Below are 17,132 nucleotides of genomic sequence, written 5' to 3'. Positions count from 1 at the left end.
TAGAATTAACATTATATGATCAGTAATACTGGCACGTGAAGTAGAATTAACATCATATGATCAGTAATACTGGCATGTGAAGTAGAATTAACATCATATGATCAGTAATACTGGCATGTGAAGTAGAATTAACATCATATGATCAGTAATACTGGCATGTGAAGTAGAATTAACATCATATGATCAGTAATACTGGCACGTGAAGTAGAATTAACATCATATGATCAGTAATACTGGCACGTGAAGTAGAATTAACATCATATGATCAGTAATACTGGCACGTGAAGTAGAATTAACATCATATGATCAGTAATACTGGCACGTGAAGTAGAATTAACATCATATGATCAGTAATACTGGCACGTGAAGTAGAATTAACATCATATGATCAGTAATACTGGCACGTGAAGTAGAATTAACATCATATGATCAGTAATACTGGCATGTGAAGTAGAATTAACATCATATGATCAGTAATACTGGCATGTGAAGTAGAATTAACATCATATGATCAGTAATACTGGCACGTGAAGTAGAATTAACATCATATGATCAGTAATACTGGCACGTGAAGTAGAATTAACATCATATGATCAGTAATACTGGCATGTGAAGTAGAATTAACATCATATGATCAGTAATACTAGCACGTGAAGTAGAATTAACATCATATGATCAGCAATACTAAAAACACCTTGGTACCATATGATTATAATTATTCTTACAAACCTCCTGCGTGTAATAAGAGTTGAAGACATTCCAATTAATTGGGATTATTTAACGAACTTGTTAAAAACATTTCTTCTCAAGCGTATACAAAACAAATCAGGCTTGAAGCGTCGCATTCAAAAAGTAAATAACATTATTTAGAGAAAGCTGCGCGTACTCGTTAGCGCCTTTTTGTTCCTCGTGGTAAAGTCAAGCTCATAAACAGTAGCGACTTTTTTAGAAAAACGCGGGACGATTCTTAGCCTTATAGGGTCTTACATTCTTGGTTCTGTTGTGTTATGTTTACGTGCTTTGATCTTAAGTGTATGCTGTGTAGGTGTGTGTGAGTTATAAACGTTAGAAGTCAATACAACCACAACTCGGGTGTAATTCTTTCGCTGACGAGGTAATTAATCTCTTCACATGGAGACGTGCTGCGAAGTTTGTTTTACGTACACTTCTTAACTAGCTCTATTCATTTCTAATTTTAGTTTTCGGTGTGTACAAAGGACCTTGTATTATCTAATTTCATCTGCATAGACACAGCGTTATCTGTCACACCATCATTTTCTGAGCCGAAGTAGAGAAGGAAACCGAACTCTTGAGATGCAACGTGGAGTTTTTCTATTTTATTCGCACTTCAAAGCTTATTAAACGTTAGAAGAAGATTCTCATGTATTTATCATGTTACAGTTTTAACTAGAAACTATATATCGTGTACGCTATAATTTAAATAACCCTTATAATTCATTAGCTTAAGAAAAAAGGTAATTTGAAACTCTTGGTGAAGACGCTTTCCAAAATACGTGGTGGAAAGATTTTCTCGATCATGTTACTTTGTTTGTAGTTAGTCTGTGGAAGCAAGATACACAAAATACGACACCTCTCAAAAACTAATGTAGAAGTACAGCTCTGAGTAAACAAATGTTTAATTAAAAAACAACTACGTATATTTAATTTTGTGAATAAACCTTAATTGGTGATAATCTGTAGTTTTTCTTAGTTTATAATTTCCAAAGAAGAACTGTCTTGCACGAAATTTTACTCTTTTGTTGTTGTTAACTTTGGAGAGTTTTGTGTCTTTTACTATCCGCAGATGTTGTTGTTTTTTTTAACACAAGGAAAGAAATTACACTAATATTAAGTTCCAGAACTTAAATGTAAGTTATATATTTTCGTAAAGCAATTGTTTGAGTGTAACATTTACCAGCACTAATCTGTTAAAGATGCCCATGTACTCTCTGAGCAGATGGAGATGGAAAAGCAACTTGACACCGTCAATGAATGTTCTTCTCTGTCCGCGTCACGTGTTGGAAGTCTGGGAACTGTCACGAACCTGAGCACAATAGCTTATATTGTATTCTGCATGGCTTTGAATAATCCCCAGTGTAATTATCAGTTCTACGAAAACTGTAAAATAAAAACTCCTGATGATTCACGTTGAAAGGGTTTTTCTTATTAGATTCCTGAACCGCCCACCATTTTATTGCAGCAGATATAAGCTATTTTAGGGTTAAAAAACAGAAAGTAAAATCATTTCTGCGGCGTAGTACTTGATCGTGGGGTGTCCTGTCCGTGATCACGTTGCATGGTGAACTAACTGTAGGGGAGGCATAACGAGACCGCAGCAGAGTCGCCAGTCTGAGCTGATGATGACCTGACATGAGAATGTAGTTCAGTAATGACTGAGTTTGTAAAGAGTTATAAGATAACTTTTATTCTCGTTCCCAATCGAATGTTTTTGTACAAATTTAACAGCGTGTCATTTACAAACCTCGTTGAGTAACCACATTTCACACGAATAAACACACTTGTCCTGTTTTATTGACACACTTTTCATTTACAGACCCTGTTCAGTAACCACATTTCACACGAGTGAACACGTATTTTTGTTAACACATTTTTCTTTATATATCTTTTAACATGCACTTCCTCGGACCATGTTAAGTCACTACAGGTCACAAGAGTTAACACAATCCTTTTTTAACGCTGTCTTCCTTATCCTTTTTATCAGGATTAAAAGAATCGTCGTCAGGACCTTGTGTTGTTATCTACCAACGGTTTTAACATTGTTGACACAGTAATGTTACATTTCTTGAGCACTTGTTGAAGATTACTTGAACTATTGTGAATTTTAACCTAGTTTTCTTGTTGTGGAAATATGTTACGATCATTAAAAGTGCAGTGAATTAGCTGTTGTTGAGAATTAAAGAAACTTTTGTATTTCGGATAGAGAAGCCTGCTCTGAACAAACAAGTGAATAACTTATACTTCGTTGACACCAGTTTTTCGCAACTCCTTTGGTGGCATTGTTTTACACATTGTACAAAATCATTACCGCTTTGTTTAGAATTTTACACAAAGCTACGTGAGGGATATCTGCGCTAGCCGTCCCTATTTTAGCTGTGAAAAACTAGATGGAAGGTAGCTAGTCATCACAACCTACTGCCAACTCTTTGGCTACTCTTTTGCCAACGAATAGTAGAATTGATTGAAAGAGGGAGCATGTTTGGTGGATGGGGAACTCGAACTCACAGATTGCGAGTCGATCTCTCTAACCTCCTGGTTATGCCGATCTCTCTAACCTCCTGGTTATGTCGATCTCTCTAACCTCCTGGTTATGTCGATCTCTCTAACCTCCTGGCTATGCCGATCTCTCTAACCTCCTGGTTATGTCGATCTCTCTAATCTCCTGGTTATGCCGATCTCTCTAACCTCCTGGTTATGCCGGGTTTTGAATTACCATTAGTGATCAACTGATGGCTAAGAGTTCACAGCACGTGATTTGTTTTGTATGTCTGATTTGTAGATTACAGCGAAATGTCCCATTGTCACGTCAAGATAAGTCACAACAATTGAAAATAACTTTATCTACTGTTACTTATTTCATGAAATGATTGACGTTAGCTTTGACTGTATTTACTTTTTAATTTGAGGTTTGTAAACATAGAAACCTGTGTCACACGAGTATGAAATATTTATCTAAAATGCATTGTCTTTAAGTAATGTTTTACACCTATTACCCTTTCTACACACACAAATGTAATAAGTTAAAAATGTTTGAGATCATGAAGGGCAAATTAACAATTAATAAACGTTGCATTAATGAAAAATTATTATTCTCCAGCAAGCAACTAAAATGATGTGTAGAAAACGAAATAAACATTTTATAATTGTCTCTAGGAAGTACATTCATAGCCGTCTATATCAACTAAGAGAGTTCAGTGATTACGTCATCACGAGTTTAGCTTATCAAATGTAAGTACTCACAGGTTCCGAGAAGTATATACTCGGCCCTCTATGGCTCTTGAGTGTTGCTTAAGAATGTATAGATTTTTTGTGTGTTTTTTCAACAACATTTACAGGGTTAAATTATTGGTTAGTAGTTAGTGTATTCTAAAACATGAGAGTTAGGACTTCCAGAACAAAATAACGGAGCTAGGAAAGCTATACACAAGATTTAGTGGCATCTTCTGCGAAGAAGACCATTTGTAATGTCCTACATATTGGATAACTAGTGACGTAACGATATACACAAGATTTAGTGGCACCTTCTGCGAAGAAAATCATTTGTAATGTCCTACATATTGGATAACTAGTGACGTAAAGATATACACAAGATTTAGTGGCACCTTCTGCGAAGAAAACCATTTGTAATGTCCTACATATTGGATAACCAGTGACGTAAAGATATACACAAGATTTAGTGGCACCTTCTGCGAATAAAATCATTTGTAATGTCCTACATGTCATACATATTGATGAACTACTGACGTAAAGCTATACAAATATAGTGGTACCTTTTGCTAGACTAAACTGGTAGGTAATGTTCCACATAGTGGAGAAATAGTGACGTAAAGTCATACAGAAATTTATAGTGATACCTATACGTCCTGCCAAGTTAATGTTTGTAATGTTCTACATGTAGGTGAATGATACATAAGTTATTCGCAAAGTACAGTGGTACTTTATGTCAGCTTAATTACTTGTAATGTCTTACACACTGGTGAACTAGGGATTTAAAGTTGTACACAAGGTATAGTGGTACCTGATGTCGGGTTAATGTTCTACAATATGGCGATCCGTCAACGCATTCAGTCTTCAAGAGTTCGTGATGAAGAGAAACGCACTTGAAGTGAAAACGTATTTCAAAGACGGTTATTAGCACTTTAACTGAAATAGCGTACAGAACAACATTTCGACCTTCTTAACAAAGAGAGTTAACAAGAGTGGTTTAGATGTTTTTCTTCAAGCTTGAAAGGATAACTCATCACAGACAGTTTAAAACACCCTCTGAACCCCCACTAGCCATGACCATCCCAAACTTTGTAGGTTTCATTACACAAAATATCCGTATATTAAGTGCCGTTTGACTCTTCACCCCTCTCACGATTCTTTGTTTTGTACTCGCTATTGGTAATACCTACCGCTGCTACCAGTTGGCGGTAGTGTCGTGAAGTCTGCCACATAAGGAATCCTGTGTTATATGTTACTGTTCTCAAGGGCACTTTTATGTTAATAAAGAATCGAATGATAAAACAATCACCGACATTGTACATCAACTCATTTCCGTGACTAAATGTATGAACACAGAATTTAGTGGGTGGGAAATATTGTATTCCATAGTAATATATTGTAAAATGTTTTCAAATACTTTGGAGTTCTTTTCTTAGATATTTGACAGTTTGATCCACAAATAGTTTTATGATCCCATAATTTGATAAAGATTGAATACAATGTGATCACTATTTTGTGTATTATTTTGGGCTTGTGAAGACGTACTTTTGTGTATTATGTTGTTTACTCAGACAATAAATATAATTATATCTTCTTCCGGCACTTTTTGTAACACTTAAACCATTTATTTCGATAACCCAATACACAAGGCAGTTACTTAAATTAATTATTGCATTACTCGAAACTATTATTACATTTCATAAACAGTAAAATAATATAAGCTAGACACTTAAGTAATTATTGTATTATTAGAAACTGTTATTACACTTCATAAACAGTAAAATAATATAAGCTAGACACTTAAGTAATTATTGTATTATTAGAAACTGTTATTACACTTCATAAACAGTAAAATAATATAACCTGGACACTTAAGTAATTATTGTATTATTAGAAACCATTATTACACTTCATAAACAGTAAAATAATATAAGCTAGACACTTAAGTAATTATTGTATTATTAGAAACTGTTATTACACTTCATAAACAGTAAAATAATATAACCTGGACACTTAAGTAATTATTGTATTATTAGAAACTGTTATTACACTTCATAAACAGTAAAATAATATAAGCTAGACACTTAAGTAATTATTGTATTATTAGAAACTGTTATTACACTTCATAAACAGTAAAATAATATAAGCTAGACACTTAAGTAATTATTGTATTATAAGAAACTGTTATTACACTTCATAAACAGTAAAATAATATAAGCTAGACACTTAAGTAATTATTGTATTATTAGAAACTGTTATTACACTTCATAAACAGTAAAATAAATAAATAATATATTTAAATATTTAATGTATTTCTAGAAACTATTATTACAGGTGTAAAAGATAAGATGATATCATGGTAAGAGAATAATTTGTGTAAAATAATTAGTTGATTTGATTGAGGTAGGGAAGTTAAGCAATTGTTTTCTACTAGGTCTTTAAAATAACTGCAAAAACAAGTTGTCAGAAAGGTTCAATTATCCAAGTTGTCTAATGACATCAGAGTAAAGTATATGTTATATACATATATTTACACTGTCATACATACAGGTAGGTTTAATTGTATTATCTTGTTACACAATAAGTAAGTATATACTATATATTGACATTGTTATAGAGGGAGGTTTAATTTTATTGTTGTCTTGTTACACAATAAATAAGTATTTACTATATATTGATATTGTATATATATTGTTATACAGGGAGGTTTAATTTTATTGTTATCTTGTTACACAATAAGTAAGTATATACTATATATTGATATTGTTATACAGGGAGGTTTAATTTTATTGTTATTTTGTTACACAATAACTAAGTATATACTATATATTGACATTGTCATACAGGGAGGTTTAATTTTATTGTTATCTTGTTACACAATAAGCAAGTATATACAGTGGCACACAGCCATGTCTTATATTAACACTTAGGGCGAGTTTTACCTAGTTTCATGTGTTGGAACTTCCCACATTGGGCCCGGCATGGCCAAGCGTGTTAAGGGTTCCACTCGTAATCTGAGGGTCGTGGGTTCGAATCCCAGTCGCACCATACATGCTCGCCCTTTCAGCCGTGGGGACGTTATAAGTGATGGTCAATCCCACTATTCGTTGGTAAAAGAGTAGCTCAAGAGTTGGCGGTGAGTGGTGATGACTAGCTGCCTTCCCTCTAGTCTTACACTGCTAAATTAGGGACGGCTAGCGCAGATAACCTTCGAGTAGCTTTGCGCGAAATTCAAAACAAACAAACTTCCCACATTAGCACATGGGATTACGAAGTAAGCCTAAAAAAAGTGTTACAGGTAATGACAAATATTTTGTTGTTACAAACGTCACGGTTGTTCACTACGAGAACGTAACAAGACATTATAAGTATTAATTATGTTACTGCTATTAAAAAATTTTACAGTCAGGGTGTTTCGGCGGTAAGCTTGGGGACTTACAGACATAGCGGATATAGCCCGTTAAGATAAAACTTCTAAAGATTCTCATTTCTTCACGGAATCTAATATTTCCAATGGGACGGTTATAGTGTATATTGATGTCATGTGTGTTTGTATTTCTGTATTTTGTTATGGGATACCAACTAAAACTTGATTTTTTTATGTTCGACCCTAACCCAGCAACATCGACGTTTCTAAACGTGTTTACATTTGTGAAGTGTTATGTATTTATGTGATATAATCACCACACAGCTTTTGTCAATAGTTTCTGTGCTATACAGTATACGAACATTCTTTAATGATTATGCTGGTATCTAATCACAGGTTCACCAGTCCGGATACGTCACGTATTTCAATTTCTGTGACGGATTAAAACTGCTTTCGCTTCAAGTTCACTTTCTCGTGCAGGGTTCTCGTCAGGATCGGGACGGTTTTGGTTTGTTTTAAATTTTGCGCAAAGCTACACGAGGGCTATCTGCGCTAGCCGTCCCTAATTTAGTAGTGTAACACTAGAGAGAAGGCAGCTAGTCATCACCACTCACCGCCAACTCTTGGGCTACTCTTTTACCAGCGAATAGTGGGATTGGCCGTCACTTATAACGCCTCCACGGCTGAAAGGGCGAGCATATTTGGTAGAGGGGGATTCGAATCCGCGACCCTCATATTACGAGTTGAGTGCCTTAACCACCTGGCTATGCCGAGTCAATTGTTAATCTACCTGATGTTTTTGCAAATAATTATTCTATGAATAGGCCACGAACAATATTGTTGATATTGTTATAAACAGAAACTCTGTACAGTATTGTAAAGTCTTGTTGACCTATAGATGAGATGTTTAAAACACCATTTCTCTGAACAATCCGAGCCATCTTTACTTTATTCTGTTATAGGCTGCTCTATCGGAGGTAGGACTTACCAATTGTTTACTTTCTTCTGTTATAGGCTGCTCTATCGGAGGTAGGATTTACCAATTGTTTACTTTATTCTGTTATAGGCTGCTCTATCGGAGGTAGGACTTACCAGGATGGAGAAGAACTTGAAGCAACAAAAGCCGACGCTTGTGTCCAGTGTCGCTGTCAGGTACATGTGGTTTATCTTCACCATCACACCAATTTTTTTTACTTAAAAAGTAATAAAGGTGTATGACGTAAGTTTACTTGTATGCAGAAATACAATAGTATCCTTCCACTCCGCCTGCCTGACAATTTATTAGTGAAGAAATAGACCTCGAGCCTCAATCCTTATTTGGTAAAAATCGCATTTCATCTGCCAAACAATTGTTTTAGTGTAAGAAGGCTATTGGCGAATTAATATTAGCGTGACATAACGTTTCGGGGACAACTTAGGAGCTATTGGTCCATCTCGCCTGTTCCGTCCTCTAAATTAAATTAAAAAGCCAGCCCTTATTAACTTGTGAAGCTTATTTTTAAACTCACTTAAATGTACTTACTACCTCCACAACATCCAAAGGCAATCCATTTCAAAGGCCAACCACCCTGTTAGAAAAAATGAAACTGTCTTAGCCGAAGATGACTCCTTCCTTGTCAACATTTATATTTTTCCCTCTAGTCCTACCGTTCTTACTGTTAAACATAATATAGATGATACATTAACATTGTAAATTAACTTTACAGTTTAAAACCCCTCAGTGAGATCCTTGTTTGTTAGGATCCACATTCTAGAAAAGATGGATAATATTGCATTTGATTTTAATAAATAACCTTCTCCAGAAGATAATTATGTAAAGTCATTGAACCACTTTTAATGAAAGCAAATAGACAAAATTAGCTTTGAGTTAAATACTAATGACAGTTAGATGATTGTTAGCAGATCTTTACGTGTATTTAAAAGTATTAAATGCTAATAACAGTTAGATGATTGTTAGCAGATCTTTACGTGTATTTGAAAGTATTAAATACTTATAACAGTTAGATGATTGTTAGCAGATCTTTACGTGTATTTGAAAGTATTAAATACTTATAACAGTTAGATGATTGTTAGCAGATCTTTACGTGTATTTAAAAGTATTAAATACTTATAACAGTTAGATGATTGTTAGCAGATCTTTACGTGTATTTAAAAGTATTAAATACTAATAACAGTTAGATGATTGTTAGCAGATCTTTACGTGTATTTAAAAGTATTAAATACAAATAACAGTTAGATGATTGTTAGCAGATCTTTACGTGTATTTAAAAGTATTAAATACTAATAACAGTTAGATGATTGTCAGCAGATCTTTACGTGTATTTAAAAGTATTAAATACGAATAACAGTTTGATGATTGTTAGCAGATCTTTACTTGTATTTCAAAGTATTAAATACGAATAACAGTTAGATGATTGTTAGCAGATCTTTACGTGTATTTAAAAGTATGCAATACTTATAACAGTTAGATGATTGTTAGCAGATCTTTACATGTATTTAAAAGTATTAAATACTAATAACAGTTAGATGATTGTTAGCAGATCTTTACGTGCATTTAAAAGTATTAAATACTTATAACAGTTAGATGATTGTTAGCAGATCTTTACATGTATTTAAAAGTATTAAATACTAATAATAGTTAGATGATTGTTAGCAGATCTTTACATGTATTTAAAAGTATTAAATACTAATAATAGTTAGATGATTGTTAGCAGATCTTTACGTGTATTTAAAAGCATTAAATACTAATAACAGTTAGATGATTGTTAGCAGATCTTTACGTGTATTTAAAAGTATTAAATACTTATAATAGTTAGATGATTGTTAGCAGATCTTTACATGTATTTAAAAGTCAGAGTGGATTAAACAAGATATTTGTTTTTTTGTCAGAAAGGAAACATTGTTTGTTTCAAGAAAGCTTGTCCGGTCTTACCTTGTCCGTCTATAAGGTATGTTCAGCGTCCAGGTGATTGTTGTCCACGTTGTAGAGGTATGTTTAAAACGCTGGTTACTGATGTCTATATTATATAAAACTTACTCGGGTTACCCAAGTTATAGTTATACACTGAAGTTCGCTGTCCACTATATATATACACACACCTTACTCTCTCTGGTTACCGTTGTCCACAATATATTATATATATATAAGCATACACACATTCTGTGGTTACTGTTGTCCACAATATATATACTTTCTGTGGTTACCGTTGTTCAGGATGTGGAAACAATTTTATTACAATCATTATTGTGTTAATGTCGTCCAGAAACGATACAAATAATGATTTTTGTTGTACAGCTTTCATGAAAACGTTTCTTGCACTGGTTATTGTCTTAAACCTGTAGAGGTACTTTCACTGATCATTATTGTCCGTATTGTAAAAGAGCGTTGTACAATGGTCATTGTTGTTCACATTATACAATTACATTACTTACACTGGTCATTGTTATTCACATCATAAAGTTATGTCACTTACATTGGTCTTTGTTGCCCACACCATAAACTTACATTACTTACACTGGTAATTGTTTTCCATGTTGTAAAGTTACATTACTTACATTGGTCGTTGTTGTACAAGTTGTCTACATCTTAAAGTTTCATTACTTACACTGGTCATTGATGCACAAGTCTTAAAGTTGCATTACTTACACTGGTCGTTGTTGTACAAGTTGTCCACATCTTAAAGTTTCATTACTTACACTGGTCGTTGATGTAGACGTCGTAAAGTTACATTACTTACGCTGGTCATTGATGTACAAGTCTTAAAATTACATTACTTACACTGGTCATTGATGTACACGTCGTAAAGTTACATTACTTACGCTGGTCATTGATGTACAAGTCTTAAAATTACATTACTTACACTGGTCATTGTTGTACACGTCGTAAAGTTACATTACTTACGCTGGTCATTGATGTACAAGTCTTAAAATTACATTACTTACACTGGTCATTGTTGTACAAGGCTTAAAGTTACATTACTTACACTGGTCGTTGTTGTCCATATCTTAAAATTACAACACTAGTGATGTTTCAGTATGTATTAAAATATAGCTTGTCGGAAGTATTGTACAACTTAAAGAGAACGATGTAAATACTGTACTTATACAACTGAGATGAAAATAATTACTGGAGAACCAGTAATATTGATCTTAAATCGGAGAATATGAAAATATAATATTTTGAAACTAAAGTTTCTTTTAATCTGAGATTTACATTTATCTTGTTGGTTTTATTACGAATATTGAATCTGTTATATTATAAAAAAAAGGTAAAGTTTAAAGTATGTAATGCGACAAAGACTTGTGTAGAAGTTCAGAAAATAGTAATATTGAATTATCCAAATGTTTACACAACTTATAATGAAGCTAGCGTATTAACACCTAATGTATACCTCCGCGATACAAATTTGTTCTCAGTTTCACGGGGCTATTTAAGCCGTAAAAAATAAGATAATTCACTAAGTGTTTTGCACTGATTTTCTCATGACGTAACGGAGCTAAATCCGGGTTTTTTCTGAACCTACTGAAGTTCTATCATATTCTACCAATATTCTGTAAGAAAGATATGAGATGTTAAAGGAGACATAACTAAATAAAATAAAAAAACAGTATCAACCACATGAAACAGGAGAAGAATGGAAGGTAAAGTGGGAGTTTAATCAAGTGTTTCATTGTGGATTGTTGAAAGGTCAATACAAGTACTCATCAAATTAGCCCCGCATGACCAGGTCGATAAGGCACTCGACTCGTAATCTGAGAGTCGCGGGTTCAAAACCCATTCACACCAAACAGACTCGCCCTTTCAGCCGTGGGGGCATTATAAAGTTAGGTCAATCCCACTATTCGTAGGTAAAAGAGTAGCCCAAGTTGGCGGGGTGGTGGTGATGACTAGCTGCCTTTCCTCTAGTCTTACACTCCTAAATTAGGGACGTCCAGCGCAGATAGCGCTCGAGTTGCTTTACGCGAAATTCAAAACAAACGAAATATAAAATAATTGTCATGACAGAAAAAAAAAATACAAAAGAACAAGTACATAAAGTATATAAAGGGCAAAACGCCCTTTTAAAGGTCGTTACCTCTTCAGAAAATTAACTCGACATTGCAAACGATCATAAAGTTTCGAGTATTTATGCCTAAAATCCACTAAAACACCTTTCAAATAATGTTCACTGTTCCTATTTTAGTGCAAATGCCCTATTTCAATATTCAAATTTCGTAATTAATGTTCTGCAGAAAACGGGAATATATCAGGAAGTTTTTCACCTCAAGGTGTGCGTTACGTGATAAGTTGAATTGTTTTCACCTCGAGGTGTGCATTACGTGATAAGTTGAATTGTTTTCACCTCGAGGTGTGCATTACGTGATAAGTTGAATTGTTTCACCTCGAGGTGTGCATTACGTGATAAGTTGAATTGTTTCACCTCGAGGTGTGCATTACGTGATAAGTTGAATTGTCTCACCTCGAGGTGTGCATCACGTGATAAGTTGAATTGTTTCACCTCGAGGTGTGCATCACGTGATAAGTTGAATTGTTTCACCTCAAGGTGTGCATTACGTGATAAGTTGAATTGTTTTCACCTCGAGGTGTGCATTACGTGATAAGTTGAATTGTTTTCACCTCGAGGTGTGCATTACGTATAAGTTGAATTGTTTCACCTCGAGGTGTGCATTACGTATAAGTGGAATTGTTTCACCTCGAGGTGTGCATTACGTGATAAGTTGAATTGCTTCACCTCGAGGTGTGCATTACGTGATAAGTTGAATTGTCTCACCTCGAGGTGTGCATCACGTGATAAGTTGAATTGTTTCACCTCGAGGTGTGCATCACGTGATAAGTTGAATTGTTTCACCTCGAGGTGTGCATTACGTGATAAGTTGAATTTTTTTCACCTCGAGGTGTGCATTACGTGATAAGTTGAATTGTTTTCACCTCGAGTGTGCATTACGTATAAGTTGAATTGTTTCACCTCGAGGTGTGCATTACGTGATAAGTTGAATTGTTTCACCTCGAGGTGTGCATTACGTGATAAGTTGAATTGTTTCACCTCGAGGTGTGCATCACGTGATAAGTTGAATTGTTTCACCTCGAGGTGTGCATCACGTGATAAGTTGAATTGTTTCACCTCGAGGTGTGCATTACGTGATAAGTTGAATTGTTTTCACCTCGAGGTGTGCATTACGTATAAGTTGAATTGTTTTCACCTCGAGGTGTGCATTACGTGATAAGTTGAATTGTTTCACCTCGAGGTGTGCATTACGTGATAAGTTGAATTGTTTCACCTCGAGGTGTGCATTACGTGATAAGTTGAATTGTTTTCACCTCGAGGTGTGCATTACGTATAAGTTGAATTGTTTCACCTCGAGGTGTGCATTACGTGATAAGTTGAATTGTTTCACCTCGAGGTGTGCATTACGTGATAAGTTGAATTGTTTCACCTCGAAGTGTGCATCACGTGATAAGTTGAATTGTTTTCACCTCGAGGTGTACATTACGTGATAAGTTGAATTGTTTCCACGTAGGTTTTGTAATTTCACTAATCTTGATAATGTAAGTTTGAAAGCGCCACCTGCTGAAGTTTATGTTAATATTAAGGTTATTCTTCTGGAAATAAAGTGTTAATATTTAGTCATAGCTAACACACATAATGCAACATTTATTAAGTTATTCATTAACTTTCACAGGTAGCCGTAAAATTGAGGATGTCAGTGGAAAGTGTCACCTAGCGACGAATACTATAAGTAACGGAGAGGAGGTGACATTTGATCCGTGTACTCACTGTCAATGCCAGGTAACTACCTTTCTAAAATAAGTTATTTTACCACACACACTATTATACCAAACATATTTGTCTCACTTCTAATAATGAATCGCGCGTAATTTTTTTTTTGGTGTGTCTAGATAATTAAACGTGAATACAACTGTCAAATGACAAGTGAAGTAAAAACACTGCACATGAAATATTAACGTTCTATTACAGAATTCTACGACTATATGCAAACGGAAAGTATGTCCACCGGTTTATTGCCCACCTCAGTTCCAGGTGGCGCTGCCAGACCAGTGCTGCTACAAGTGTCGTGAACCAGAAGAAAGAAAGCCACTATGCATGTTCGAAGGACGAGCTTATGAGGTATGAATAAAAATACATGACGAAAAGTGAACCAAACTAAAGTCATGTTCTTAAGAATGCTGTGATTTGAAAATTAATATGACATTTTGCAATAGTTCTGCATGGCTAGGTTAGGTTAGGTTAGGGTAAGGTTATGTTAGGTTAGGTTAGATGTTAGATGTTTGAATATATAATTTTATATTATTTATTTTATTATATTTAATATAGGTATAAAGGCGTTCCTTTATATTGGTTTATTTTGGGTTACCGCCCTCTACATTCCCACACTCAGTTAACAACCCCTTTCAAACATGTGGTCAGCTTCCGATCAGTTACCTCTTTCTTTCTTTGTGAACCTGACGATGACCGAAGAAGGTCGAAACGTTGTTCGCTCTTCTACGTAAAATATTTTCTCAACCCAAACGAGCCGTTTTTGCATATAAATAAATCAGTTTTTATTACGTTTCTACTGATAAACATTAGAATACATTGTTTCGTTAGTCTAGTATTCTCTCTACTAACTCCATATTCGTACCCAACCCCAATAATATCTTACGAAGTTTCACAAGATCAGGAGATTTAGGATAACCTTAAATGTATGTACTAAGCTACACAACAATAATTTAAAACAATCTTTATAATAAAATTATAACAATATGCAATAAGTTAGAATGAAAAGCAATTACATTCGATATACTGACCGACAGTGTTGATGAAATCCTTTAAAGGAATAATTATGAAGAGCACTTTGTCAAGTATACCAGTTATCTCGAATAGTACTAAAATGAAGATCATGTGTTTTCTGACACCCACTAAAAATATGTGGTATTTAAATTAATGTGTTAGTAAACCAAATCCTGTGGAGTTTAGGTTACCTTGAACCATTATTTGTTGCATGTGATTTAAACTTAACATCTGTTGTCCTTTGCATGTGATTCACATTAGCATCTGTTGTTTTTTGCATGTGATTCACACTAACATCTGTTGTCCTTTGCATGTGATTCACATTAGCATCTGTTGTCCTTGTTATTATAAACAATATTTGGCTGAAATCTCAGTCTTGGAGGTTTGGTTCACGTCTAAATCTACTCAATATGTAAGTAAAGAAAGATAACCAACGTGTGCGTGATTATGGTTAATAATTTGATAACTTGTTTTGAAAGGCTACCAACTGACATTTCTATAATTCCGGTTTGTGATATATGAACTTTTGTTGGGAGAAATAGGTTTTCTCTCAGTTCATCTTTAGTATACGATGCGTAAAATATATGTTACTAGGACTAACCTCACTCCAGTACAAGAGAAATGAATTTTTTATTACTTGGACTAACCTTCTTCTTATTCCATTGTGTAAGTGGATCGTCTGTCACGAGGATACACCTTTTTTCTAACTTTAGAATACCATACGTAAAACTTCCATTACTAAACATACTTTTTTCCCACACCAGTATGCGATACGTTAAACTTATGTTACTAGGACTAACTTTTTCTAACTACAATATATGGTATGTGAAATTTCTATTACTAGGACTAACTTTTTCTAACTCCAATATATGGTATGTGAAATTTCTATTACTAGGACTAACTTTTTCTAACTCCAATATATGGTATGTGAAATTTCTATTACTAGGACTAACTTTTTCTAACTCCAATATATGGTATGTGAAATTTCTGTTACTAGGACTAATTTTTCTCTTGCTCCACAATATATGATACGTGAAACTTCTAGCGTTAGGACTAACTTTCTTCTCTTACTTCAATATACGATACACAAAATTTGTATTAGTAGAACAAACAGTTTTTCAGTTTACTGTACGTGAAACTTCTATATACTACTAGGCCATCTTTTTTCTTCCATTTTGGTATATGATATATGAACTTCTGTTACTAGGAAGGAGAAACGTGGAAGCGAGATTCATGTGTCCAGTGTTCCTGTGTTGATAGCCAAGTCATGTGTTCAGTGGTTGACTGTTCAATAAATAGATGCCCAACAGGTTACAAGTTGAAATCCATGCCAGGAATATGCTGTCCTTCGTGTGTTGAAGGTAAGTCTTGAAAATATTTTCAAACAAACTTGACAACAAATGCCAAAAGTATTCGTTCCAGACCTTAATCCAAGAGTCTGCTGTAAATGGATCAATCACGTATTGTAGAAAAGCCCAGTGTTAGAAGTAAACCAGATCATTAATTTATCCATTTTGTTGTAGCCAGTTTTTGGTTTCCATATTCTGGTTATATACGCTTCGATCTAGTAGATTTTGTTATTCAACGTGATCTCTATGACTACATAATTTGTGGTACAGGAAGTGACTTTAAAAACTACGTCATTTAACATATAAGATATGGCCAATTAAGTGCCTGGGTCTTCATTCAGAAGCTGGCCCTTTTAAGTATCGAGTACTTATGTCGGTCAAACTGTATACCACAAACTAAATAATCATGTACTACAATCTAGGTAATCATATAAACCACACTATATACCACAAAAAAAGGAAATCACTTGAGCCACGTCGTGTATCACAATCTCGGTAATTTCATGGGACACATCGTTTACCACAAACTAGGCAATCATATGGGTCACAAAAAGGCAAACACATGGGCTGTGTCGTGTGCTACAAGCTAGGTAATTTTATAGGTCACATTGTGTACCACATGCTAGATAACTATACGGACCATTTTATTTACTGTAAATCTGGTCGTATTGTATTTTTCAA

At 34.4% G+C, this 17,132-nt stretch overlaps 1 protein-coding gene across 1 annotated transcript in view; it reads left to right on the top strand.

The window, feature by feature from the left end:
- LOC143239797 (BMP-binding endothelial regulator protein-like) overlaps nucleotides 1-17,132 on the top strand; it is a 104,298-nt gene that overhangs the window by 72,300 nt on the left and 14,866 nt on the right. The window contains exons 6-10 of the mRNA XM_076481348.1: nucleotides 8,379-8,464; nucleotides 10,202-10,301; nucleotides 13,994-14,100; nucleotides 14,290-14,439; nucleotides 16,310-16,463. Coding sequence (XP_076337463.1) covers nucleotides 8,379-8,464; nucleotides 10,202-10,301; nucleotides 13,994-14,100; nucleotides 14,290-14,439; nucleotides 16,310-16,463 — 597 coding nt within the window. The remainder of the gene's footprint in view (nucleotides 1-8,378; nucleotides 8,465-10,201; nucleotides 10,302-13,993; nucleotides 14,101-14,289; nucleotides 14,440-16,309; nucleotides 16,464-17,132) is intronic.

This window comes from Tachypleus tridentatus, chromosome 1 (genome assembly GCF_004210375.1).
Source record: "Tachypleus tridentatus isolate NWPU-2018 chromosome 1, ASM421037v1, whole genome shotgun sequence".
Lineage (NCBI taxonomy): Eukaryota > Metazoa > Arthropoda > Merostomata > Xiphosura > Limulidae > Tachypleus > Tachypleus tridentatus.
This window is presented reverse-complemented; position numbering and strand designations above follow the sequence as displayed.